At 41.5% G+C, this 26,890-nt stretch overlaps 1 protein-coding gene across 1 annotated transcript in view; it reads left to right on the forward strand.

Moving 5' to 3' along the window:
* Positions 1-13,574: 13,574 nt before the first annotated feature.
* The window catches only part of KREMEN2 (kringle containing transmembrane protein 2), a 150,207-nt gene continuing 136,891 nt past the window's right edge, over positions 13,575-26,890 (forward strand). Inside the window, exon 1 of the mRNA XM_044071189.1 lies at positions 13,575-15,745. Within this exon, the coding sequence (XP_043927124.1) occupies positions 15,673-15,745 (73 nt within the window). The 5' untranslated portion in view covers positions 13,575-15,672. The remainder of the gene's footprint in view (positions 15,746-26,890) is intronic.

Here is a 26,890-nt window from a genome sequence, read left to right on the forward strand (position 1 = left end):
GCCCGTTGGGGGGCCCCCCTTTTCCCTTTTTTGGGTGCGGGGGTTTTTTCAAAGCAACCTTTTCCCGTTGGGCCCGGGGACCCGGCCTTTGTCACATTTTCCCCCCCCCGGGGGGGGGGGGTTGTTTTTTTCCCCCCTTTTCCGGGGTGCGTTCCCTTTGTCCAAATTTTCCCCCCCCCGGGGGGGGGGGTTCCCCCTTTTTTCATTTTTGGGGGGTGGGGGTTGTTCCGGGCCAAATTTTCCCTTTTGTTTGGGGTTTTCAGCGGGCGATTCCTTTTTCCACTTCATGCCAGCGTCCATTGGGTGCGCATCTGTTTTGCTGTGCCATTTGCACAGTTGTCCAGTTCTGCACAGGTTGTTCAGTGGCCTTCCAAAAATTGTCCGTTTCGCAGGGTTTTCTGTCACAACTGTCCAGTTGGCCGGGCTGATCTTTCTGTGCCACATTACATGTCCAGTTGGCCAGGGCTGACGGGTTTATTTTCTGTCCCCAACTGTCCAGTTGGCAGGGCTGACGGCTGTTCCTTTTTTCATTCATTCACGTTTTTTTCCCCGGGGCCCTTTTTCGGCTCGGGACGCTTTTGCCATTCTCCCGGTTGTTCCTTTGGCACATTTGCCGTGCCTTCTGCACGGCTGTTTTTGCACAACTGTCAGCTTTTCCATTCTGCACGGCTGTTCTTTCTGGGACAACTTTTCCGTTGGGGGTTCTGGCCCCTTTTTCCCGGGGTGGCCCCCTTTTTTTTGGGCCTTCTTGCTTTTTGGTGGCGGTTTTTTTGGGGGACATTCCCCCCGGGGGCGGGGTCTGTTTTGCGGCCAAAATTACATTTTCCAGTTGGTGCAGGGCTGCAGTCAATTCATGTCACATTTCCTTGGTAGGGGCCGTTTGCGGGCCTTTTTCCGGCCCATTCTGGGGCTGTCCCGTTGGGTTCGGCCGTTTCCTTTTGGGGCCCCAGTCCAATTGGCCGTTGGCTACAGGGCGTTTGCGTGCTTACAGCGTTTGCCGGTTCGGCCGTTTTCGGGCCAACAGTCCAAATTTCCTTGGTTTCACATCTGTTTTTGCCCCATTCTGCACAGCTTTGCCCGGGGGCCCGCGGGCATTCTGCGTCGAATTACTGTCACATTTTCCATTGGGGTTTTTTGCCAACAGTCACAGCTTTTGCCATTCTGCACAGGTTGTTCTTTTCCAATTAAAGTTGTGCCATTCTGCACAGGCTTTTTTCATTTGCACAGTTGTCCAGTTTCGCACATCTGATTTGCCCATTTGCACAGTTGTCCGTTGGGTAAGGCGTTTGCTGCGCAACAGTCCAACTTGTGCCATTCTGCACAGGTTTTTGCCAACAGTCCAACTTGTGCCATTCTGCACAGGTTGATTGCTGCACATTCTGTCCACTTTTCCAGTTGGTGCAGGGCTGAGCGTCGAATTCTGTCCATTTGCCAGTTGGTGCAGGGCTGGCGTCGAAATTCTGTCCATTTTCCTTGGTGCAGGGCTGAGCGTCGAATTCTGTCCACTTGTGCCAGTTGGCTGCAGCAGGTCTGATTCTAGCTGTCGCACATTACATGTCACAGCTTGTGCCAGTTGGCTGCAGCAGGTCTGATTCTTGCTGTCGCATTACATGTCACAGCTTGTGCCAGTTGGCTGCAGCAGGTCTGATTCTTGCTGTCGCACATTACATGTCACAGCTTGTGCCAGTTGGCTGCAGCAGGTCTGATTCTTGCTGTCGCACATTACATGTCACAGCTTGTGCCAGTTGGCTGCAGCAGGTCTGATTCTTGCTGTCGCACATTACATGTCACAGCTTGTGCCAGTTGGCTGCAGCAGGTCTGATTCTAGCTGTCGCACATTACATGTCACAGCTTGTGCCAGTTGGCTGCAGCAGGTCTGATTCTTGCTGTCGCACATTACATGTCACAGCTTGTGCCAGTTGGCTGCAGCAGGTCTGATTCTAGCTGTCGCACATTACATGTCACAGCTTGTGCCAGTTGGCTGCAGCAGGTCTGATTCTAGCTGTCGCACATTACATGTCACAGCTTTTGCCATTACATGTCACAGCTTGTGCCAGTTGGCTGCAGCAGGTCTGATTCTTGCTGTCGCACATTACATGTCACAGCTTGTGCCAGTTGGCTGCAGCAGGTCTGATTCTTGCTGTCGCACATTACATGTCACAGCTTGTGCCAGTTGGCTGCAGCAGGTCTGATTCTTGCTGTCGCACATTACATGTCACAGCTTGTGCCAGTTGGCTGCAGCAGGTCTGATTCTTGCTGTCGCACATTACATGTCACAGCTTGTGCCAGTTGGCTGCAGCAGGTCTGATTCTTGCTGTCGCACATTACATGTCACAGCTTGTGCCAGTTGGCTGCAGCAGGTCTGATTCTGACTGTCGCACATTACATGTCACAGCTTGTGCCAGTTGGCTGCAGCAGGTCTGATTCTAGCTGTCGCACATTACATGTCACAGCTTGTGCCAGTTGGCTGCAGCAGGTCTGATTCTAGCTGTAGCAGGTCTGATTCTTGCTGTCGCACATTACATGTCACAGCTTGTGCCAGTTGGCTGCAGCAGGTCTGATTCTAGCTGTCGCACATTACATGTCACAGCTTGTGCCAGTTGGCTGCAGCAGGTCTGATTCTTGCTGTCGCACATTACATGTCACAGCTTGTGCCAGTTGGCTGCAGCAGGTCTGATTCTTGCTGTCAGACATTACATGTCACAGCTTGTGCCAGTTGGCTGCAGCAGGTCTGATTCTTGCTGTCGCACATTACATGTCACAGCTTGTGCCAGTTGGCTGCAGCAGGTCTGATTCTTGCTGTCGCACATTACATGTCACAGCTTGTGCCAGTTGGCTGCAGCAGGTCTGATTCTGCTGTCGCATTACATGTCACAGCTTGTGCCAGTTGGCTGCAGCAGGTCTGATTCTTGCTGTCGCACATTACATGTCACAGCTTGTGCCAGTTGGCTGCAGCAGGTCTGATTCTTGCTGTCGCACATTACATGTCACAGCTTGTGCCAGTTGGCTGCAGCAGGTCTGATTCTAGCTGTCGCAAATTACATGTCACAGCTTGTGCCAGTTGGCTGCAGCAGGTCTGATTCTAGCTGTCGCACATTACATGTCACAGCTTGTGCCAGTTGGCTGCAGCAGGTCTGATTCTTGCTGTCGCACATTACATGTCACAGCTTGTGCCAGTTGGCTGCAGCAGGTCTGATTCTTGCTGTCGCGCACATTACATGTCACAGCTTGTGCCAGTTGGCTGCAGCAGGTCTGATTCTTGCTGTCGCACATTACATGTCACAGCTTGTGCCAGTTGGCTGCAGCAGGTCTGATTCTTGCTGTCGCACATTACATGTCACAGCTTGTGCCAGTTGGCTGCAGCAGGTCTGATTCTAGCTGTCGCACATTACATGTCACAGCTTGTGCCAGTTGGCTGCAGCAGGTCTGATTCTTGCTGTCGCACATTACATGTCACAGCTTGTGCCAGTTGGCTGCAGCAGGTCTGATTCTAGCTGTCGCATTACATGTCACAGCTTGTGCCAGTTGGCTGCAGCAGGTCTGATTCTAGCTGTCGCACATTACATGTCACAGCTTGTGCCAGTTGGCTGCAGCAGGTCTGATTCTAGCTGTCGCACATTACATGTCACAGCTTGTGCCAGTTGGCTGCAGCAGGTCTGATTCTTGCTGTCGCACATTACATGTCACAGCTTGTGCCAGTTGGCTGCAGCAGGTCTGATTCTAGCTGTCGCACATTACATGTCACAGCTTGTGCCAGTTGGCTGCAGCAGGTCTGATTCTTGCTGTCGCACATTACATGTCACAGCTTGTGCCAGTTGGCTGCAGCAGGTCTGATTCTAGCTGTCGCACATTACATGTCACAGCTTGTGCCAGTTGGCTGCAGCAGGTCTGATTCTAGCTGTCGCACATTACATGTCACAGCTTGTGCCAGTTGGCTGCAGCAGGTCTGATTCTAGCTGTCGCACATTACATGTCACAGCTTGTGCCAGTTGGCTGCAGCAGGTCTGATTCTAGCTGTCGCATTACATGTCACAGCTTGTGCCAGTTGGCTGCAGCAGGTCTGATTCTAGCTGTTGCTGTCGCATTACATGTCACAGCTTGTGCCAGTTGGCTGCAGCAGGTCTGATTCTTGCTGTCGCACATTACATGTCACAGCTTGTGCCAGTTGGCTGCAGCAGGTCTGATTCTAGCTGTCGCACATTACATGTCACAGCTTGTGCCAGTTGGCTGCAGCAGGTCTGATTCTTGCTGTCGCACATTACATGTCACAGCTTGTGCCAGTTGGCTGCAGCAGGTCTGATTCTAGCTGTCGCATTACATGTCACAGCTTGTGCCAGTTGGCTGCAGCAGGTCTGATTCTTGCTGTCGCACATTACATGTCACAGCTTGTGCCAGTTGGCTGCAGCAGGTCTGATTCTAGCTGTCGCACATTACATGTCACAGCTTGTGCCAGTTGGCTGCAGCAGGTCTGATTCTAGCTGTCGCACATTACATGTCACAGCTTGTGCCAGTTGGCTGCAGCAGGTCTGATTCTAGCTGTCGCACATTACATGTCACAGCTTGTGCCAGTTGGCTGCAGCAGGTCTGATTCTAGCTGTCGCACATTACATGTCACAGCTTGTGCCAGTTGGCTGCAGCAGGTCTGATTCTAGCTGTCGCACATTACATGTCACAGCTTGTGCCAGTTGGCTGCAGCAGGTCTGATTCTAGCTGTCGCACATTACATGTCACAGCTTGTGCCAGTTGGCTGCAGCAGGTCTGATTCTAGCTGTCGCACATTACATGTCACAGCTTGTGCCAGTTGGCTGCAGCAGGTCTGATTCTAGCTGTCGCACATTACATGTCACAGCTTGTGCCAGTTGGCTGCAGCAGGTCTGATTCTAGCTGTCGCACATTACATGTCACAGCTTGTGCCAGTTGGCTGCAGCAGGTCTGATTCTAGCTGTCGCACATTACATGTCACAGCTTGTGCCAGTTGGCTGCAGCAGGTCTGATTCTAGCTGTCGCACATTACATGTCACAGCTTGTGCCAGTTGGCTGCAGCAGGTCTGATTCTTGCTGTCGCACATTACATGTCACAGCTTGTGCCAGTTGGCTGCAGCAGGTCTGATTCTAGCTGTCGCACATTACATGTCACAGCTTGTGCCAGTTGGCTGCAGCAGGTCTGATTCTTGCTGTCGCACATTACATGTCACAGCTTGTGCCAGTTGGCTGCAGCAGGTCTGATTCTAGCTGTCGCACATTACATGTCACAGCTTGTGCCAGTTGGCTGCAGCAGGTCTGATTCTAGCTGTCGCACATTACATGTCACAGCTTGTGCCAGTTGGCTGCAGCAGGTCTGATTCTTGCTGTCGCACATTACATGTCACAGCTTGTGCCAGTTGGCTGCAGCAGGTCTGATTCTAGCTGTCGCACATTACATGTCACAGCTTGTGCCAGTTGGCTGCAGCAGGTCTGATTCTAGCTGTCGCACATTACATGTCACAGCTTGTGCCAGTTGGCTGCAGCAGGTCTGATTCTAGCTGTCGCACATTACATGTCACAGCTTGTGCCAGTTGGCTGCAGCAGGTCTGATTCTAGCTGTCGCACATTACATGTCACAGCTTGTGCCAGTTGGCTGCAGCAGGTCTGATTCTAGCTGTCGCACATTACATGTCACAGCTTGTGCCAGTTGGCTGCAGCAGGTCTGATTCTAGCTGTCGCACATTACATGTCACAGCTTGTGCCAGTTGGCTGCAGCAGGTCTGATTCTAGCTGTCGCACATTACATGTCACAGCTTGTGCCAGTTGGCTGCAGCAGGTCTGATTCTAGCTGTCGCACATTACATGTCACAGCTTGTGCCAGTTGGCTGCAGCAGGTCTGATTCTAGCTGTCGCATTACATGTCACAGCTTGTGCCAGTTGGCTGCAGCAGGTCTGATTCTAGCTGTCGCACATTACATGTCACAGCTTGTGCCAGTTGGCTGCAGCAGGTCTGATTCTAGCTGTCGCACATTACATGTCACAGCTTGTGCCTGTTGGCTGTAGCAGGTCTGATTCTTGCTGTCGCACATTACATGTCACAGCTTGTGCCAGTTGGCTGCAGCAGGTCTGATTCTTGCTGTCGCACATTACATGTCGCAGCTTGTGCCAGTTGGCTGCAGCAGGTCTGATTCTTGCTGTCGCACATCACATGTCACAGCTTGTGCCAGTGTGCTGCAGCAGGTCTGATTCTTGCTGTCGCACATTACATGTCACCGCTTGTGCCAGTTGGCTGCAGCAAGTCTGATTCTAGCTGTCGCACATTACATGTCACAGCTTGTGCCAGTCTGCTGCAGCAGGTCTGATTCTAGCTGTCGCACATTACATGTCACAGCTTGTGCCATCTGGCTGCAGCAGGTCTGATTCTAGCTGTCGCACTTTACATGTCACAGCTTGTGCCAGTTGGCTGCAGCAGGTCTGATTCTAGCTTTAGTCTCCTCATTTTCCCATCCCTTTACCTCAGCCACCCCTCCCAGACACTTGAAGCAGTTAACCTCTTCTACTGTCTTCCCTTCTATCTCAGGTTTAAGCTTGTTCTGATTTCCCTTATTTACTAGCATGACCACCGTCTTGTCTGTACTTGGTTTCATCCCTTCTGCCTTCGGTTTACCATACAATTTGCTGAAGTTCTAGCTCAGAGTCTGCCTGTACTGCCACATCATCTGCATACATCAACTTTGTTGATCTGTCCCCGCTGACCTGTTTGCTAATGTAGTCCATCACCAGTACGAATAGCAGTGGGCTCAGAGCTGAAGCCTGGTGTACACCCACTCCCACTGGGAACCCCTGTGACTCCAAACAGTGTTCATACTTTTATCATTGGGTCTCTGTACATAGTCTGCATTAGTTTTATCAATGTTTCCAGGATATTACAGTAAAACACGGACCTTGTACGTAAGGCAATTGCACGGCTTGAAATATTACATAGAAAACAGCAAGTTAAACCAGCAAACTGTGATGCGGAAACCAATATGAATATTTTATTGCATGTCAGCAAAAGAAAAAAACGAACCGGTTTCGGCTAAATTTGTTACATAGCATTCCTCAGTGTTGAAAGTACAGAGTTCATGAGAATGAGACGCATCTGCTTGCAGCAATCCACTTATGAACATTTTAAGAAAGATCTAACTAATAGATTTCGTGACAGAAGTTACAAAATGGGACATGTTTTGAGTGCCAGTATTTGGGCCACAACACTAAATGGAGGCAATCTTTTGAAATATAAGGAGAAACAAGAAACTAGTACCTCTGATATCCGGTTACTTACCACATATGGAAGGAATATGGACATACTCATGGATAGTGTGCAAAGGCACCTGAACATTTTGTTGGCCGATAATAAGCTATCACAGTTTCTCCAGGAGAAATGTCATTTTTCATTTCATAGGGGCAGAAATTTTCGTTCACATTTAAGTCATTACAAATGAGGGCCCAGAAGCTCTACACCTTTTAGCACACAAACAACTTTATTGGGGGATACTCTTGTTGGGTGCTCCCCCTGTGGTCATTGCAGCCATTGTAACAGAATTATGAAGTCCAAACAATTTACAAGCAAAAAGTCTGGAAATGTATTTGATGTTACATTTTTTGCCAACTGCAGTAGTGATTTATTTGGGTACATGCAGTTGCTCAGCATTTTATGTGGGTCAAACCTTGAGACCATTGAGAATAAGAATTTCTGAACATATCAGTGATATGAGGATTAGGAAGCCCGGTAGTGCATTATATAAACACTCCTTAATACATCCGACAGCTGCTTTCAGATTTATGGTAATAGACAAAATTGGGGGCAACATAACAAATAGAGCTGGTTGGCATACTATTCTTGATGCCAAAGAAAAGAAGTGGATAATTAAATTGGGTAGACTTTTCCCACCAGGTCTTAATGAACACTTGTAATTTTGGCCAATCAGTTTGTTTTTTATGGCTGATGTCATGCATAAAAGAAATTAGTTGTTTCTGTCCTTTCAAAATTGAGGAAGGCTATGTAACAAATTTAGCTGAAACCGGTTTGTTTTTTTTTTCTTTTGCTGACATGCATATTGGTTTCAGCATCACAGTTTGCTGGCTTAATTTCCTGTTTTCCAGGATATTACACTGCCCCTCTACTACCCAAATCATCTTTCTTGGAACCTTGTAATTTGCTTTCTCCAAGGCAATGCTCATATAAACCCTTTTTTCATCTCCAGCTTATTCCCCAATATCTGTCTCACTGTAAAACATCAGGCAAGTTAACTGCATCCTGATCTGAATCTGAACCGCTCATTTCCCATTGAACTTTCTACTGCTCTGCATAATCCCCCATCTCTGGAATAGACTTTCCATACATGTCGAACAGAGCATCTCGCTGACCCTCTTCAAGCACAACCATGATGAGTGGATGGGAAACCACAGATTTGTCCCAGGGATTCCACGTGTCCCTCAATGACAGGGGCAACAGGTGCTGACTGAGGTTTCTTTTGCGGGATAAACTCTTGGCTAGGACTGTAGGCCCAAGGCCATTAGCCTAGTAACCTCCTATGATCCTACGATCTTCAGTTGTTCTCTTCTTGTCCTGTACTTTCCCGTGGGCTCCCTACTGAAATATTGACACCTGAAATACAAAGTGTTGGCATGCCAAAAAAAAGGGCTGAAAATCCAGGAGAAGAGAGAATCTCCAACATCATTCCACTCGTTTAAACTTTTTTTTGCAGTAGGATAAGCCCCCCCTACCCACAAACTTATATATACCAACTCCCAGATCACCATACGTAAGAGAAAAGTGATATTCCAGGAAATGGCCATCTCAAACTTGATAAATGTAAGTCTGCTTTTTCTACCATTCAGTCTCTGTGTTTTGGGACTTGCTCTAGTGAGACCCAACATTTCAAATGGTTACTTTCATGTATTTAACTATCTCATTTAGGCCAACCCATCATTTTGTTCTTACTGAGATGTTTCCTATACAACCATATTGTTTTTATTTAGTTACCAAGGTCACCATCAGAAATATTAAACTAGAATATATGTGCTTTAAACCTAACAACACAGAAGGCTAATAAGTTGCAAGGCAGGTATGTGGCAGTTATGACACTTGGCAAAATGCTAATGGAAGCACCTAATTTCAAGTGCCTGATACGTGCTGTTATGGCCTTCTTACAACAGTGGCAATAATAATGCAGGAAAAGTGAGTAGGTCCATTCTTCCCCTTCAACCTTTTCAGGACTTTTTTCACTAGTGAAAAATGTGTATGAAAGATTACTAAAGAAAGGTGTTGTAAATGTCTTAAAATCAGAAAAAGTATATACAAAATATATAACAGCTAATAAAAAAGCCTTTATTATTTGTTAGCATAACTACTTTACACTAGGACTTCCTCATTGCTCCATTTTGTTTGGAACCCCAGCATTTTGTGCTTTTTTCATCTGAAATTTGCACTGGCAATCTTTCTACCTATCTGGCAGTTGTTGATGTATGCTAAGCTACCCTGTGCCCAAGGGATGTGTAGGTACTTTTATCTCACTGGCACCTCCCACACTTTATCGGGTGCAAGATTTCCATTTCACTACATTAAATCCAAACCCTGTCATGTTTTAAATGATGTTCAATGCCCTTGAAAACCTCAGAGAATCTTCATGTTACTGTCAGTGATAAGGGCATTAATTCTGCCTCTAGTTCTGTGCTTTATGCCTGTTCTCGTGTAATTCTGGCATCTAAGCATTGTTGTAACTTTGCCTGTGACATGTAGTAATATTAACCAACAGGACAGTGACATCCATAGAGTTATTGTTACCCTTACCTGCACTTTGTAGTTGTTTGCAAAGACCTTTTTTTTATTAAACTGTTTCAGGTTTTGATACTAGATCCCCAGTGGTGCATGGCTGTTTGAAATATTCAGTAATCGACTATTTTTATTTCCATTATGCTAGTAGGTACACACTCTACTCCTATCACTCCCTGTCTTTTCCCCTCCATGTTTCCCTGTCTCTGTGTGTCTCCTTGTCACACACTCACTTGTTTGCTCACTCATCTACTCACTCATTTAATTGGTTGCTTGTTCACTCTCTCATACACTCGCTTGTTCACTCAGTCACTCACTCATTTAATCTCAGATACAGACACTCACACTGACATGCATGCGCGCACACACACACACACACACACACACACACACACACACACACACACACACACGGTATTGTCGCTGGTACTTGTTCTTGAACCTTGATCACCAGCACCTTCCATTGCTCTAGTAAGCCAGCAGCAGGTGTGCTTAATGGGTAATCATGTGGCATGGAAGCAGAGCATTTGGCTGTAGTGTTAATAATTAAATTTCAGAACCAAATGAAAGACAACTTGGTGAATCCTGCTTCACAGAATGAAATTTGCTGATATGTCTGAAACATGTATCAGTTCCTTGATGATGTGTCCATAATAAAAAAATATCTTTTTTAGGGAGGGGACCTTTCACCCCCCCCCCCCCCCCCCCCCGTCAAGTAGAGCAGGACCGTCTGCACAATCCTCAACTAAATATAACTTACTCTGAAGTAATAGAACCTTGTGGCATATCTTAAATATCTATTATTAAGTGAGCAAACTGACTAGGTCTAAGCATGTCTTTTGAAGAATGACCCTGGAGCCCAGTGTTACTAAGTGACTTGCTCAGAGCCAGACAGTTTTTAAGGGGAGACTGAGAGAACTGTTGTACATTTTTGGGGAACCCTTATATTTCTGACACATTGAACCTGTTGGTCTCTCTCTGTCTGATTCAGTGCACAGGCCATTGTAGGAACAAATGTTTCCTTGTCTAAATATTTGTCCGGATAGCTCTCATTTGCATGAGGTTGGGAGGTGGTATTCTCAGTGCATGTCTGACTCCTTCTGGGTCTGTAAGCATCAGAGTCATCTAAATGTCATAGCAAATGTTGGCCTTTAATTTGTATTGCTTGATATAGGACCAAACAGAGACCCACTGTGCACTACTACATGTTTGTATGGGGTGGGAGGAACAGAAAACCCTAGCTGCCCAGCAGGTAGAAGGTCAATGACCATGGCCTGTCAGTTCTGAAGTATGGATTGTCTGAACTGTGGTCTGTGGTTATCTAATGTGTGTGTGTTATCTGGTAGTAAGTCAAACCAGATGTTTATTCTACAGAGTTAGTACATAAGGTCAAAGCAAAGATGTCTGTATAAGTAAAAGAAAGTTCCCTGCAGAGTAGCTTTATTTTGGTACTGGAAGGGGTATGATAATGTGATTAACATGCTTTACTCTGAATTTGTAGCTGTTGGTTTGAATTTCATCAACACCCACTTGAATATTTCATAAGCCTGAATAAATCACCTACATATTTTAATTTTCTTGGTCACTCTCTCCATTACACGGACATCTAATCTCAGTTACTTTTACAAGTAACAAAATAAAATAAATTAGGACGTCAGGGTGCTGGGTCATAGTAACACTGTTCCTGCATAATATACTGGTATGTGGATTACATGCATACATGAACTGCAAGAAAATTAAAGGTCTCTCCTGCATACCCAGGTAGTTCAGCTGGCCATCATTCAGTCTTCCTTTCTAATCCAATCACCTGGAGGGGAATACAGAACCCACAACTTTCTGGTCTTCTTGCCATAATGGAGTGTGTTACATGCTGTGCCACTGACACTACAACATGCTGTCTGTCAAGACTGTCCTGCTGTTTATCTCCTTGTCTAATATCCTAGTCCACCTGTCCACCACTCTTTCCATGAAGTAGTATCTTACACAAATATTGATGTTAGTGGCCTTAATCGGAGGTCCTGGTCCTTCCTGCTTCCTCATCTATCTTTAATTTCATTCCTTTCAACCCTTCTTGTGTTCCTCTGTGGAGCCATGTCACATCTTCCCTTTCCCTTCATTCTTCCATGGAGAAGATATCAAACACTCTTTTAATCTTTGCCATTCATACATCTCAGCTGCCATTTTTAGACATGTTGCTGTGACCTTTGCCCTCAGTTTAGCCTTGCTCCTCCAAGATTAACTTATTATCTTCATAAAGTTACACCTGTTAAATGGCCATTTATTTTTAAACAACTGAACTAATCCTTTACAGAGATTCCTTTTCACTAATTCTGTGGAGTCTGTAGTGGCAGGATATGGCCTGAAAAATATGAAAGTACTTTTATGCACTGACACTATAGTCTGACCAAGAACTTATCAGCTAATTAGTCTTCAGACCCAAAACCATGGTCATCTTGCCAATACACTACATGCACAATGTCAATGGCACAGCAGGTTTTACACTCATCTTTGGAGCAGAAGGCTGTTAGTGCTATTTCCATACCAGGTAGACTAGTTGTTGACACTGCAGTGCAGTGGGGATGCTGTTGCACTCCTGAGTTTGGATGAGATGTTAAACGAAGATCCATTTATTTGAGTTGATGGTAACTCAGATGAATGTTAAGGATCCTATAACACCTGCTAAAAAGAATAGAGGAAGTTCCAAGATGCCCTGGACAAATTTATCCAAGTAATATAAGTAGCAACTCAGGTCTCCCCTAAAAAGCTACCTGCCTAGTAGAACTAACCTGTTCACCAAATGATAAATAAACAAACTGAGATCTGTAGATCTTGTACTTAGAATGCTAATCTTTGCCGGAATTGATACAAAGACAAAGAGAAGGGCTTTGGATGATGCTGACACTCTCTTGGCAATTGAGAACAGGGAAGGGGGTACAGCATTCCCCATATAAGATAGGGGATATATAGGCAGATATGTCGGTGGGATTCCAGGGTTTTGCAATTGCATGGGGTGGGTTTAGAGGCAGGGCATAAAAGAAAAAAAAAATCTCTGCTTGTCAATAACTCTGCACTAGAACTTATCTTCTCTCTAGCCCTGAATATTAGATAAGGTCAAGGGTCAGGGGAAGCAGTTATCTTTGGAAACCTGGTGTTCAAGGAAGCACAGCTAAAAGTAAGCGGGGGGGGGGGTGTGAAAAAAAAACTGGGAGAGTGAATGCTAGTGCAATGTCATGAAGTGGAAAAGCTGGGATTTGAACCGCAAACCCTTGGTGCAATGGCTGTCTCCTGAGTTCCTGAAGATTTCTTGCTCATTAGTTTTCTATTATTTAATCCAGACCCAACCATATCAAAGGTTTATTAGACAGCCATCAGCAGGGAGTGCGGCTTGTAAAAGTACCTGCATTAGGAGAAAGAAGGGGCGGGGCCGCTTACCTTGTGTGTGCCTTATTGCTCTTTTGTTTTGCCACAAGCGGATAATAATCAGAGATAAAAGGGAAGCACAAAAGCTATGACCTAAGGAACAGTTTTACAGCTGCAGCCTAAAAGAAACCGCCCGCCCTCTCTCCCTCCCTCTTTCTCTCTCTCCTCTTCCAGATTCTGTCCTTCATACGTTTCCAAGCCCCTTCTTCATTCTGATGGTAGTGGTGCAGAGATCATATTTCATATCTTCCTCTTCATCTCTTCCCTCCAGCGAGAAACTTATATAGGAATGGGTTGGCTTAGGCAGCAGCATGACACCTCCTTCCTCCAAAGACTATTAGAACCAGACTAACTTGTAGTTTTCTTCACTCTCTTACACACACGCACATGCCAGAGAGAGAGAGAGAGAGAGAGAGGGAGAGAGAGAGAGCTGTACAGAAGAAAAAAGGCAAAGAGAGGTAACAAGTTTGGGTCCCCCTCTCTCTATAGACACACGTGAAGATAGCAGTCTACAGACCAGAGGGTTTACAGTGACAAGAATTGTAGACAGACACAAGGGCTTCTATTCTAAGCAGCTTTTATTTCTGTCGCTGCTGTGTGGGGAAATAACAAAGCAGTTACCCTGAATAGCTAGGCGAAACACAGTGATAGTGAGCAAAGAACAACTGCAGGAAAAGAGCCCTTTGAAAGCCTTGTGAGATTTACAGGAACTCTGCTAATCACAGCGTGGATGCATACTGGAGCGTGTGTCTGTACTGGGCACATAGCCACATCATTCTCTATCCAAATCTACAGCTGTGTCTTGCATTGGACTTGAGGTTGAAGCAGAAGTTACAGCCTAAGAACTGGTACCACTTTAATTGGAATAATATTTATTCTGGAGCCAAGAAATTACATGCATAAATACATTGGAAAACATACAAGGGACGGCTGATTTTTTTTTTTTTTTCGTTTTCTGACAACTGTGAGGTCTTGACAGTAATCTGAGACAAGTGGTGAAAGAAAAAACAACATCTCATATTGTCACCTTATTTACTGTGAGGTCTGACCTAGGGGTGATTGAACATGCTTTCCAAAATTAGGCCTGTAGTAACCAGTGCTACTGGCCTGTGCAGTGAGCCAAAGATGGAGAGTTGAGGACAGCTCATTTGTTTTGAGGGTGGAGAGGAACATGCCAAAATGTTTGTGTTGTTTATACAAATATAGCAGTACAAGGTGCCTGTCATTATGCACTGAATTATTTATATAAAAAGTAAATAAATAAACTGGTGGGTCTATATAGGAAAAAAAATCAAAGTTTAACATTTACTTGATTGGCGGTATGCAAAAGTATGACATTTTTAATTTGCTAATCCTGACATTTAGTGACAGAATAGTGGTGTGTGCCTTTTGTGATAATGAAGTCTGCTTTCATTTTTTGTGTTTACTGAGATTACCCTTCTTAACAGGCAGTTGATTTCTTTTTAACAAGCCTGTCACATAATTCAGAAACCACACAGCTGTCAGAAGTTAGCCCTTTGTGTTTCTTTCCAAATAAATTGTTTCTGATTTTTCAAGGTTTGTTTAGATTGATTTCGTTTTTATCACGTTCCTTTTTAGAGGAGGAGGGGGTTGAAAGTTCAGAATTCTTGCCATCTACTTTTTTTGCCTCTTGTTTCATTTTTAGTGTTCCCCGGTGCTTGTGCAGACTAAACCCCTTTGGAATTTCTTACGTTAACACCCAGGCTATAGACACACACACACACACACACACACACACACACACACACACACACACACACACACACACACACACACACATAGCCTAGGTATTTTATATCCCTCTGGGGCCTTTGGAACAACTGTTTGGGGTATTTCTGTGAACATCCTGTGTCAAGCCTGTTGTCATAACACTGCACAGCAACGTGGTACATGCCAGAAAGGGTCCTAAATGCACTTGTCGATAAATGTTTTTTTTTTTCTCTGATAGTGGAACTCCATAAGCCATTCCACATACTGGATTCATCTTCTTAAAAAAGCAAAAGAAAATAGGTTTAGGACACTATCTTTTCATATAGCTTATACCCCAAAGCACTTTATAATCGAAGCAGAGACTATGGTCACTGCACTCAGTGCAAACAGAAATAAACAAGAGAGAAGCTACTGGTAGGCACTGGGAGGTTAGGTAAGGTGCTCAGGGTCACACAGGAGTGACTGACAATTGTTAAATTCAGATTCACTTTCTCAGAATCATCTATCACAGCGATCAGGCAGAACGCTACAGAAGTATAAAGCACTGGTTAAAAGACAGCAGCACTTTATGTGGATTTTTAACAAAGAACTAACATTTTTTATGAAAGAACAAAATCAAAAACTGAGAGGATACCACAGAGTGCAAGCACACTTTTAAGAAGATCAGTCACATCCTTTGACTATACATTTTTCTCATTGTTTGGTTAGCCCAGTGGACATCTCCTCTGACCAGTTGAAGGATGTGTTGGTTCCAAACTATGGCCCTGCTACTACAAGCTTTTCTACAGATTTCACTGGCCCTACAAAAACAAGGTAAGACACCTCTGTCTTTGTCTTTCTATCTCCCTGGCATCAGTCCTCCTTTGTACTTTGTTTGTAAGTTATAAGTATGACATTCACCTATAAGGCCCAGTAAGTGACTGTTACTTATATTGGACCCATTGTCCACCTAAATGTAAATAAGAATTATTAAAGTAATTCAATAGTTTTATTTCAACTCCTGTTTCCCCTACTCCAAAGTACGGTGATCTCAGAGTTAATTTGCATAAATAGCAGAGGTGAAGCGGGGGATATGTTGAGGGGTGAAAGGGGGTGGAGATGCTCAACAGAAATGGTTTAATAGTATGACCGTGAGTTTCTAATAGGGAGTCGAAGTGTAATACATACACTTAAAAGGTGTGATGGAGTTATTTACTTAAAAGCAATTGCTTTACCATTGTCAATGTATTTATTTAAAGTCACTGACAATGTTGTTATATACTTACAAGTAACCTTGAAGCATGCTGCAAGTTACAGTAATTACAGCTGCAATGTACAGAGTCTGGTATAAGTAACAATTGCTATCCATTCATATTTTCCTGTTTAATGAGGATACCCTGAAGCTTTGGCCTTTTTAAGTTTGGAATCATACAGTATACAAGAAAATGTTCTGCAAATCTAACCAGGGTCTGCAATGCACAGTTCAGTTTTGCGTTTAGGATGTACTGACAGTATTTCTGTACAGAAATGGGGATGGAAACATTCAGCTTTGCATAGCGGGAAGGAAGAGACCAGCTGTTTATAATATGAATAACAAAGCACGCTCAGTTATATTATACATAAGAAGAAGAAAGAGCAATTATGATGAGTTTGGAGATCCTGAAACAATGCATGGGCAATTAGAAGGTACCCTGAGTGACCATAATGGGGAATGAACATGTAAACAATGTATAGTCAAGGATGGCCCCATACCAAATTCATAAGGAGCAAGAATCTAATGGCATAAGTTGACAAATGGAGTCTTTCTGGACAGTGTTCATAAGATACCCCAGCATATCTAAGAGCAGAGAACTGGGGGAGTTTTAATAACATTTTATCCACTGTGGTTAAAGCAAACACTAAAATACAGTTTCTTAGTTTTCTAGAGTACCAAGGTTACATTTTAAACCTCTTAGATCCATCTCTTCATTGGTATGACAACACAAAGGAATTACAATTTAATGTTTACTGATTAATTGTGCTGTAATATGACAATAATTTACTCAGTCATAAACTTTTGTACAAAATATAAATGAGCAATGTGTTGTGTGCTAATTTCAAATTATGCCTGCACTTTATTCTTAACGTGTGGTCATTTCAAGAGTAGCCTTTTATTTCAAATTTTAAAAGGATTTTAAAAAGACCAGAATAGATCCTGAAGTTGTTATGTAAGATATGTCTATAAAGATTAAGGTAAGTGGTGACAATGATATAATAGTTAAATGGCACCGATGAGTCTGGAAAGGAAGCACCTGACCTAGAAAGCAAAACCTGCTTAGAAGAGATCAGGGTGCACTACAAACGGAGTTCCAACAACATGACTGTTTGAAGCTATACATTTTAATGCATCCTGAAACAACTATGGCAGTAATACACTTTGTTAACCAGGATAGTGATGGGCAAATGTAAGCAGTAAAGTATTTCTTTTAATCTTGTGTGTGTTGAATAAGAGATTGAAGAACACAATACTGGAACTGAAACTTGTTGCAGGCATACCTCTCAACCTGTTAGTGCAAGAAATCTGGAAAAGCCAGAGTAATGGAGGAACAAAGACCCAAAAACAGGAACAGATTTTTAAATATTGCTCATATAATGCTGATAGAATAAAATGATTGTGTTAGCATGCATTTTTCTGAAGGATATGAAGTCTGACACTCAAATGTATGTCATTATTTTATGACTTCAGTCCTCAGTGATTTGCCAGAAAATCAGAAATTTTATGAGGAGCAGACCAAAAAATGAGATAAAAATCTGGACATTCTGCAAAAATCTGGACAGTTGAGAGGGCTGTTGACATCCAGGAATGTTACTCACCTGGAAGGTGCAGAAGGGTGTGTTAGTTTGTGTGTCTGGGCGGGGAGGGGGTTTTCAGTAATATTCAACAAAAGACAAATAGCTCATTACAAACACTTGCACATTTTGTAAGAAGATCACTGAACTGCATTACTGCGGCTTCTGTCATTGCATAACATTTCAGGTCACAGGACTCCAAAGCATACAAGTCGCATGTTATAACACTGCAGTTGTGATGCCATCAAAAACTTTGTACCTTCATAAAGAACCTTGATAGGACAGGCACAGAGGCCCCTATGTGTCTGTCTTATCTCTTGGTCTTTCCCCTCCTCTGTTTCTCATCTGCTTTGATATTACCGAAAGGGTCTGCTTTTCCCAAGTAATACAAACCTGCAATAAACTGTCAGGACAATATGCTTTTGTTACTGGTGTCAGGTCAATGAGAGTTTCTAGTTCACAGTGATTTTGCAGCCTGCATTCCAACCCTGTCAGGTTTCTTGTCAGTGCAATGAATGATGGGAACATAAATGGGCACTTAAACTGACGGACAATAAAGGTGGGGCCACAGATCTTCAGAATGACGGGCGCATTTGCAGGCATTAGGATACAAGTTTAGAACACTGTGAAAGTGATAGACTTTACTTCTGTTTTTTATGTTTTAGGAAGTGATGGAACGCGTGCACACACACACACACGCACACACACACACACACACACACACACACACACACACACACACACATGCATATCTTTATATACACACACACACACACACACACACACACACACACACGCATATCTTTACACACACACACACACACACACACATGCATATCTTTACACACACACACACACACACACACACACACACACACACACACACACACACACACACATGCATATCTTTACACACACACACACACACACACACACACACACACACACACACACACACACACACACACACACACACATGCATATCTTTACACACACACACATGCATATATTTACACACACACACACACACACACATGCATATCTACACACACACACACACACACACACATGCATATCTACACACACACACACACACACACACACACACACACACACACACACACACACACACCCATATCTTTACACACACACACACACACACACACACACATGCATATCTTTACACACACACACACACACACATGCATATCTTTACACACACACACACACACACACACACACACACACATGGATATCTTTACACACACACACACACACACACACACACACACACACGCATATCTTTACACACACACACACACACACACACACACACACACACACACACATATCTTTTGAGTTTTACCTGGGTTTAAGCAGCATATGCATTTCCTTCTGTGACGACTGGTAGAAGAACTAAACAGATTTCTGGGTAAATCATGAAACGCTGATGCTTGCCTTTACCAGCTGCATCGGTGCTGAAGCTTTTGCCAAAGAAACTGTTTTGGCAGATTAATAAGAAACTATAATAAATGCTACGTGTACCATTTAACAGAGATCCTTTTTACTATCATTTTTAGATACAAAATTAAATCAAATGTACTGTCTGAAAATCACCAGTGAAATAATTAATTGCCCATCTGTGCATGTGTGCCTGAAATTATTTTTAAACTTGACCACCGGTAACTGTAAATATTACTTCTGCTCCTACCTCTCAATGGTCTTTAACTCTGCAGAGCATCTTGGAGTTCCCTGTCCCTCGTAAAATATTTGATTTTCCTTGTAAAATCACCAAAGTGGTAAAGTATTGACAAGGAGTTACATGGCCTTTGGACTAAATGGTCTTCAAACTTCAATGAAACCTCCTATGAGATTAAAATCAGTCAATAATGCCAGTTTGTGCTTCCTACTGTTCATAAAATGCATGCTGATGCAAAATTTGCTGTATCATTAACATTTGGGATGAAGTAGAGTAAATATTGAAAAATTATTCCCAGTATTGGCCTTTTGTGTTTCTCCATCATGTTTAGGCCTTTCCCTGAAGATATGCGCACCCATCACATGGTGGCTGTACCCCTCCCCCTAAATATATATTCTAAATCTAAGGATGCACAGTCCTTTTCTGTTACACATAGATGGTGCTTGCATTATTGCATTCCTTGCTCAGGATTGGGCAGCCTTAGATTTGGACTATATATGTTTGGAGGAAAGAGAAAGCCAAAATGAGGGGATACAGAGAGCTTACCCCTCTACAAAAACATTGTTTATTTTATTTTCTGTGTTAGTTTCATTGTTGTTTATTACTTTCATGCATGCATTCAGTGTTATTTCTGCATTCTCTGTTTCAGTGTTTTACAGCCTATAGGATTTTGGCTTCCCTCATATAATTTTCATACTTTTTTATTTTATTTATTTCCATTTGTTTACTGAAATAGTTTAACTGAGCAAAGTTGCCCCCTTTTTACTGGAGTCCTGGGGAGAAAAGCCTCCCCCCCAAAATTGTATAAAAATTACAAATGTTGCAAGCCACTGTGTGAACATATAACATAACATGCAGTTAATGAGGAACACATCTGAGATAGTAAAAGTAGGCTGGATGAAGCTGCATTGATAGACAGTACAAAACAGTACTCCAGGTGAGGTTGCACTGATGGAGAGTACAGGGAAGTATTTCTGGTGAGACTGCACTGATGGAGAGTGCAAACATTACTCCAGGCATGTGGTGTATACGTTGATAATTTGAGAAGGTGGTATTTATTACTCCAGGTATGAGCTGTATGCACCGATGATTTGGGAAGCTTTCATTTATTACTCCAGATATGTGCTGTGTGCATTGATGTTTTGGTAAGGTGGCATTTATTAGTCCAGGCATGTGCTGTGTGTTAATAATTTGGGAAAGTGGCATTAATTACTCTAGGTATGTGCTGTGTGGGTTGATAATTTGGTAATTTGGAAAGGTGGCATTTATTATTCCATGTATGTACTATATGCATTGATGATTTGGGTAGGTGGCATTTATTACTCCAGGTATGTGCTATATGCATTGATGACTTGGGTAGGTGGCATTTATTACTCCAGGTATGTGCTTAATGCATTGATGGCATTTATTACTACAGGCATGTGCTGTGTGCATTGATGATTTGGGAAGGTGGTATTTATTACTCTAGGTTTGTGCTGTGGCGTTGATGATTTGGGAAGATGCCATTTTTTTTAACATTAGTATTAATACCAGAATAATATATCAGTTAAGACATTACATTTCCTGCCAAGAAAACCTGGTGCATTCTATAACATTCAAAGATGTCAAAGACACTTTTAAAAGATAGCGGGTCATTCGCCTGTTGCTAAAAACTGAGCAAGTTATTTCATTCTCTCATTACCGGTCTTCTTAATTCTGAATGGCTTTGTAGCTAGCTTAGCATGTTTATAGCTAATGGTATGATGCTTAGCATGTTTGTATCTAATGGTACGATGCTTAGCATGTTTATATCTAATAATACGATGCTTAGCATGTTTATATCTAGTGGTATGATGCTTAGCATGTTTATATCTAATAATACGATGCTTAGCATGTTTATATCTAGTGGTACGATGCTTAGCATGTTTATATCTAATAATATGATGCTTAGCATGTTTATATCTAATGGTATGATGCTTAGCATGTTTATATCTAATGGTATGATGCTTAGCATGTTTGTAGCTAATGGTACGATGCTTAGCATGTTTATATCTAATAATACGATGCTTAGCATGTTTATATCTAGTGGTACGATGCTTAGCATGTTTATATCTAATAATATGATGCTTAGCATGTTTATATCTAATGGTATGATGCTTAGCATGTTTGTATCTAATGGTACGATGCTTAGCATGTTTATATCTAATACGATGCTTAGCATGTTTATATCTAGTGGTACAATGCCTAGCATGTTTATATCTAATAATACGATGTTTAGCATGTTTATATCTAGTGGTACGATGCTTAGCATGTTTATATCTAATGTGTAGAATGTTTAGCATGTTTATATCTAATGGTACGATGCTTGGCATGTTTATATATAATGGTACGATGTTTAGTATGTTTATATCTAATGGTACAATGCTTAGCATGTTTGTATTTAATGTTATGATGCTTAGCATGTTTATATCTAATGGTAAGATGCTTAGCGTGTTTATATCTAATGGTACGATGCTTAGCATGCTTATATTTAATGGTATGATGCTTAGCATGTTTATACCTAATGGTACGATGCTTAGCGTGTTTATATCTAATGGTATGATGCTTAGCATGTTTATATCTAATGGTACAATGCTTAGCATGTTTGTATTTAATGTTATGATGCTTAGCATGTTTATATCTAGTGGTACGATGCTTAGCGTGTTTATATCTAATGGTACGATGCTTAGCGTGTTTATATCTAATGGTAGCATGTTTATATCTAATGGTACAATGCTTAGCATGTTTGTATTTAATGTTATGATGCTTAGCATGTTTATATCTAATGGTACGATGCTTAGCGTGTTTATATCTAATGGTACGATGCTTAGCATGTTTATATTTAATGGTATGATGCTTAGCATGTTTATACCTAATGGTACGATGCTTAGCATGTTTATATCTAATGGTATGATGCTTAGCATGTTTATATCTAATGGTAGGATGCTTAGCATGTTTATATCTAATGGTATGATGCTTAGCATGTTTATATCTAATGGTACAATGCTTAGCATGTTTATATTTAATTGTATGATGCTTAGCATGTTTATATCTAATGGTATGATGCTTACCGTGTTTATATCTAATGGTACGATGCTTAGCATGTTTATATCTAATGGTACGATACTTAGCGCATTTATATTTAATGGTATGATGCTTAGCATGTTTATGTCTAATGGTACAATGCTTACCGTGTTTATATATAATGGTACGATGCTTAGCGTGTTTATATCTAATGGTACGATGCTTAGCGTGTTTATATCTAATGGTAGCATGTTTGTATCTAATGGTACGATGCTTAGCATGTTTATATCTAATACGATGCTTAGCATGTTTATATCTAGTGGTACAATGCCTAGCATGTTTATATCTAATAATACGATGTTTAGCATGTTTATATCTAGTGGTACGATGCTTAGCATGTTTATATCTAATGTGTAGAATGTTTAGCATGTTTATATCTAATGGTACGATGCTTGGCATGTTTATATATAATGGTACGATGTTTAGTATGTTTATATCTAATGGTACAATGCTTAGCATGTTTGTATTTAATGTTATGATGCTTAGCATGTTTATATCTAATGGTACGATGCTTAGCATGTTTATATCTAATGGTACGATACTTAGCGCATTTATATTTAATGGTATGATGCTTAGCATGTTTATGTCTAATGGTACAATGCTTACCGTGTTTATATATAATGGTACGATGCTTAGCGTGTTTATATCTAATGGTACGATGCTTAGCGTGTTTATATCTAATGGTAGCATGTTTATATCTAATGGTACAATGCTTAGCATGTTTGTATTTAATGTTATGATGCTTAGCATGTTTATATCTAATGGTACGATGCTTAGCGTGTTTATATCTAATGGTACGATGCTTAGCATGTTTATATTTAATGGTATGATGCTTAGCATGTTTATACCTAATGGTACGATGCTTAGCATGTTTATATCTAATGGTATGATGCTTAGCATGTTTATATCTAATGGTAGGATGCTTAGCATGTTTATATCTAATGGTATGATGCTTAGCATGTTTATATCTAATGGTACAATGCTTAGCATGTTTATATTTAATTGTATGATGCTTAGCATGTTTATATCTAATGGTATGATGCTTACTGTGTTTATATCTAATGGTACGATGCTTAGCATGTTTATATCTAATGGTACAATACTTAGCGCATTTATATTTAATGGTATGATGCTTAGCATGTTTATGTCTAATGGTACAATGCTTACCGTGTTTATATATAATGGTACGATGCTTAGCGTGTTTATATCTAATGGTACAATGCTTATCGCATTTATGTTTAATGGTATGATGCTTAGCATGTTTATGTCTAATGGTATGAGGATGGTTAATTTTTTATGGATTGATTATTTTACATTTAGTTGTTTTACTGTTGATCCCTATGAGTAGAGCTCTTACTGCATTTTCATCAGAAAAAAAAATGATTTTGATATTATTTCCACTCACATGCGAGTAAGAGTCTTGGCTCAGTGTTTTCTGCTGTCAGGTTACTTGTGGTTATTTGCAGAAGCTGTGCCATGAAAAATGTGCAAGGTCATTTTAGCTGAGTTATTAGTTGAGACTCAAGATTTGAGGCAGGTAAACCTGCCAAGAAATACTTTCCCTGGTTAAAGCTGCCATGAAACCAGTAGTATAGTGAGATGACATGCTTCAGTTTACTTTCATAATTCACAAAAAGAAAATTAAAACAAACCAGCCTTTAAAAACAGCTATTTTCTTTAACGTTCCTATAAAATATTTACTAAAGTTTTATTATGAATGCATCACTGCTCTGAAATGGGTATGGGGAATAACATATATAAATAAAATAACTCAAGTTTTCTGCTAATTCATTTGATAGCTTATTTATTTAGGGAAGGTGAAAAGTCTATTGCCAGCTTTTTGTCTGTGAATCTTTGGTCATCCCTCCAGTCATATTCCTACACAGAGATAAAATATTGACTGGGATCCTGATGACCTAGTTTTGACCAGTTAACCCAGCACTAGATGAGCCAGCACAGGATGGTTTGAGTTTGGGTCATCCATCCTTGGGGAGGGAGGAATGCAGTCTGGCTTGTTACTACTGGAGACAGAGAGGTGCCTGAGATGTACACATGAACTTGTGCTGCTATTTTGCATATCACAACGTCTGCAAATTAACCACACAGTATATTAATAACACTAGCAGGTACTGTGTCATCACAAGGCTACCGCTGTATCTTGTTAATATTACACAGTGATTGTATCATCACAATACTATTACTGATGTATCTTGTTAATATTACATAGTGATTGTGTCATCACAAGGCTACTGCTGTATCTTGTTAATATTACACAGTGATTGTGTCATCACAATGCTGTTACTGCTATATCTTGTTAATATTACGCAGTGATTGTGTCATCACAATGCTGTTACTGCTGTATCTTGTAAATATTACACAGCGATTGTGTCATCACAATACTATTACCACAGCATTTAGAGAAGACAGTAGTTTGATATTACTACAAAAGCATTGTGCCATCAAAGTGCTGTTACTGTAGCATTTAAAAGACACAGTATCCTGTTTATACCACACAGATATTATGCCATCACAATGCTGGTACAGTGGTATTTGGAGAACAATGTACCCTATTAATACTGCACAGGCAATGTGTCATCACAATGCTAATACAGCAGCATTTAGAAAACACTATATCCTGTTAATGCTACACAAGCACCACATCATCACAATGCAAGTACTGTGGCATTTAGAAAACACTATATCCTGTTAATGCTACACAAGCACCACATTATCACAATGCAAGTACTGTGGCATTTAGAAAACACTATATCCTGTTAATGCTACACAAGCACCACATTATCACAATGCAAGTACTGTGGCATTTAGAAAACACTATATCCTGTTAATGCTACACAAGCACCACATTATCACAATGCAAGTACTGTGGCATTTAGAAAACACTATATCCTGTTAATGCTACACAAGCACCACATTATCACAATGCAAGTACTGTGGCATTTAGAAAACACTATATCCTGTTAATGCTACACAAGCACCACATTATCACAATGCAAGTACTGTGGCATTTAGAAAACACTATATCCTGTTAATGCTACACAAGCACCACATTATCACAATGCAAGTACTGTGGCATTTAGAAAACACTATATCCTGTTAATGCTACACAAGCACCACATTATCACAATGCAAGTACTGTGGCATTTAGAAAACACTATATCCTGTTAATGCTACACAAGCACCACATTATCACAATGCAAGTACTGTGGCATTTAGAAAACACTATATCCTGTTAATGCTACACAAGCACCACATCATCACAATGCAAGTACTGTGGCATTTAGAAAACACTATATCCTGTTAATGCTACACAAGCACCACATTATCACAATGCAAGTACTGTGGCATTTAGAAAACACTATATCCTGTTAATGCTACACAAGCACCACATTATCACAATGCAAGTACTGTGGCATTTAGAAAACACTATATCCTGTTAATGCTACACAAGCACCACATTATCACAATGCAAGTACTGTGGCATTTAGAAAACACTATATCCTGTTAATGCTACACAAGCACCACATTATCACAATGCAAGTACTGTGGCATTTAGAAAACACTATATCCTGTTAATGCTACACAAGCACCACATTATCACAATGCAAGTACTGTGGCATTTAGAAAACACTATATCCTGTTAATGCTACACAAGCACCACATTATCACAATGCAAGTACTGTGGCATTTAGAAAACACTATATCCTGTTAATGCTACACAAGCACCACATTATCACAATGCAAGTACTGTGGCATTTAGAAAACACTATATCCTGTTAATGCTACACAAGCACCACATTATCACAATGCAAGTACTGTGGCATTTAGAAAACACTATATCCTGTTAATGCTACACAAGCACCACATTATCACAATGCAAGTACTGTGGCATTTAGAAAACACTATATCCTGTTAATGCTACACAAGCACCACATTATCACAATGCAAGTACTGTGGCATTTAGAAAACACTATATCCTGTTAATGCTACACAAGCACCACATTATCACAATGCAAGTACTGTGGCATTTAGAAAACACTATATCCTGTTAATGCTACACAAGCACCACATTATCGCAATGCAAGTACTGTGGCATTTAGAGAATTCAGAGTTCTATTAATACTACACATTCACTGTATCATCACAGTGCTAGTGATGGAGAATTTAGAGAAAACACATTCACTGCATCATCACAGTGCTAGTGATGGAGAATCTAGAGAATTCTGAGTTCTATTAATACTACACATTCACTGTATCATCACAGTGCTAGTGATGGAGAATTTAGAGAATACACATTCACTGCATCATCACAGTGCTAGTGATGGAGAATT

Source organism: Protopterus annectens, chromosome 5.part0, assembly GCF_019279795.1.
Source record: "Protopterus annectens isolate FY-2018-M chromosome 5.part0, PAN1.0, whole genome shotgun sequence".
NCBI lineage: Eukaryota > Metazoa > Chordata > Ceratodontiformes > Protopteridae > Protopterus > Protopterus annectens.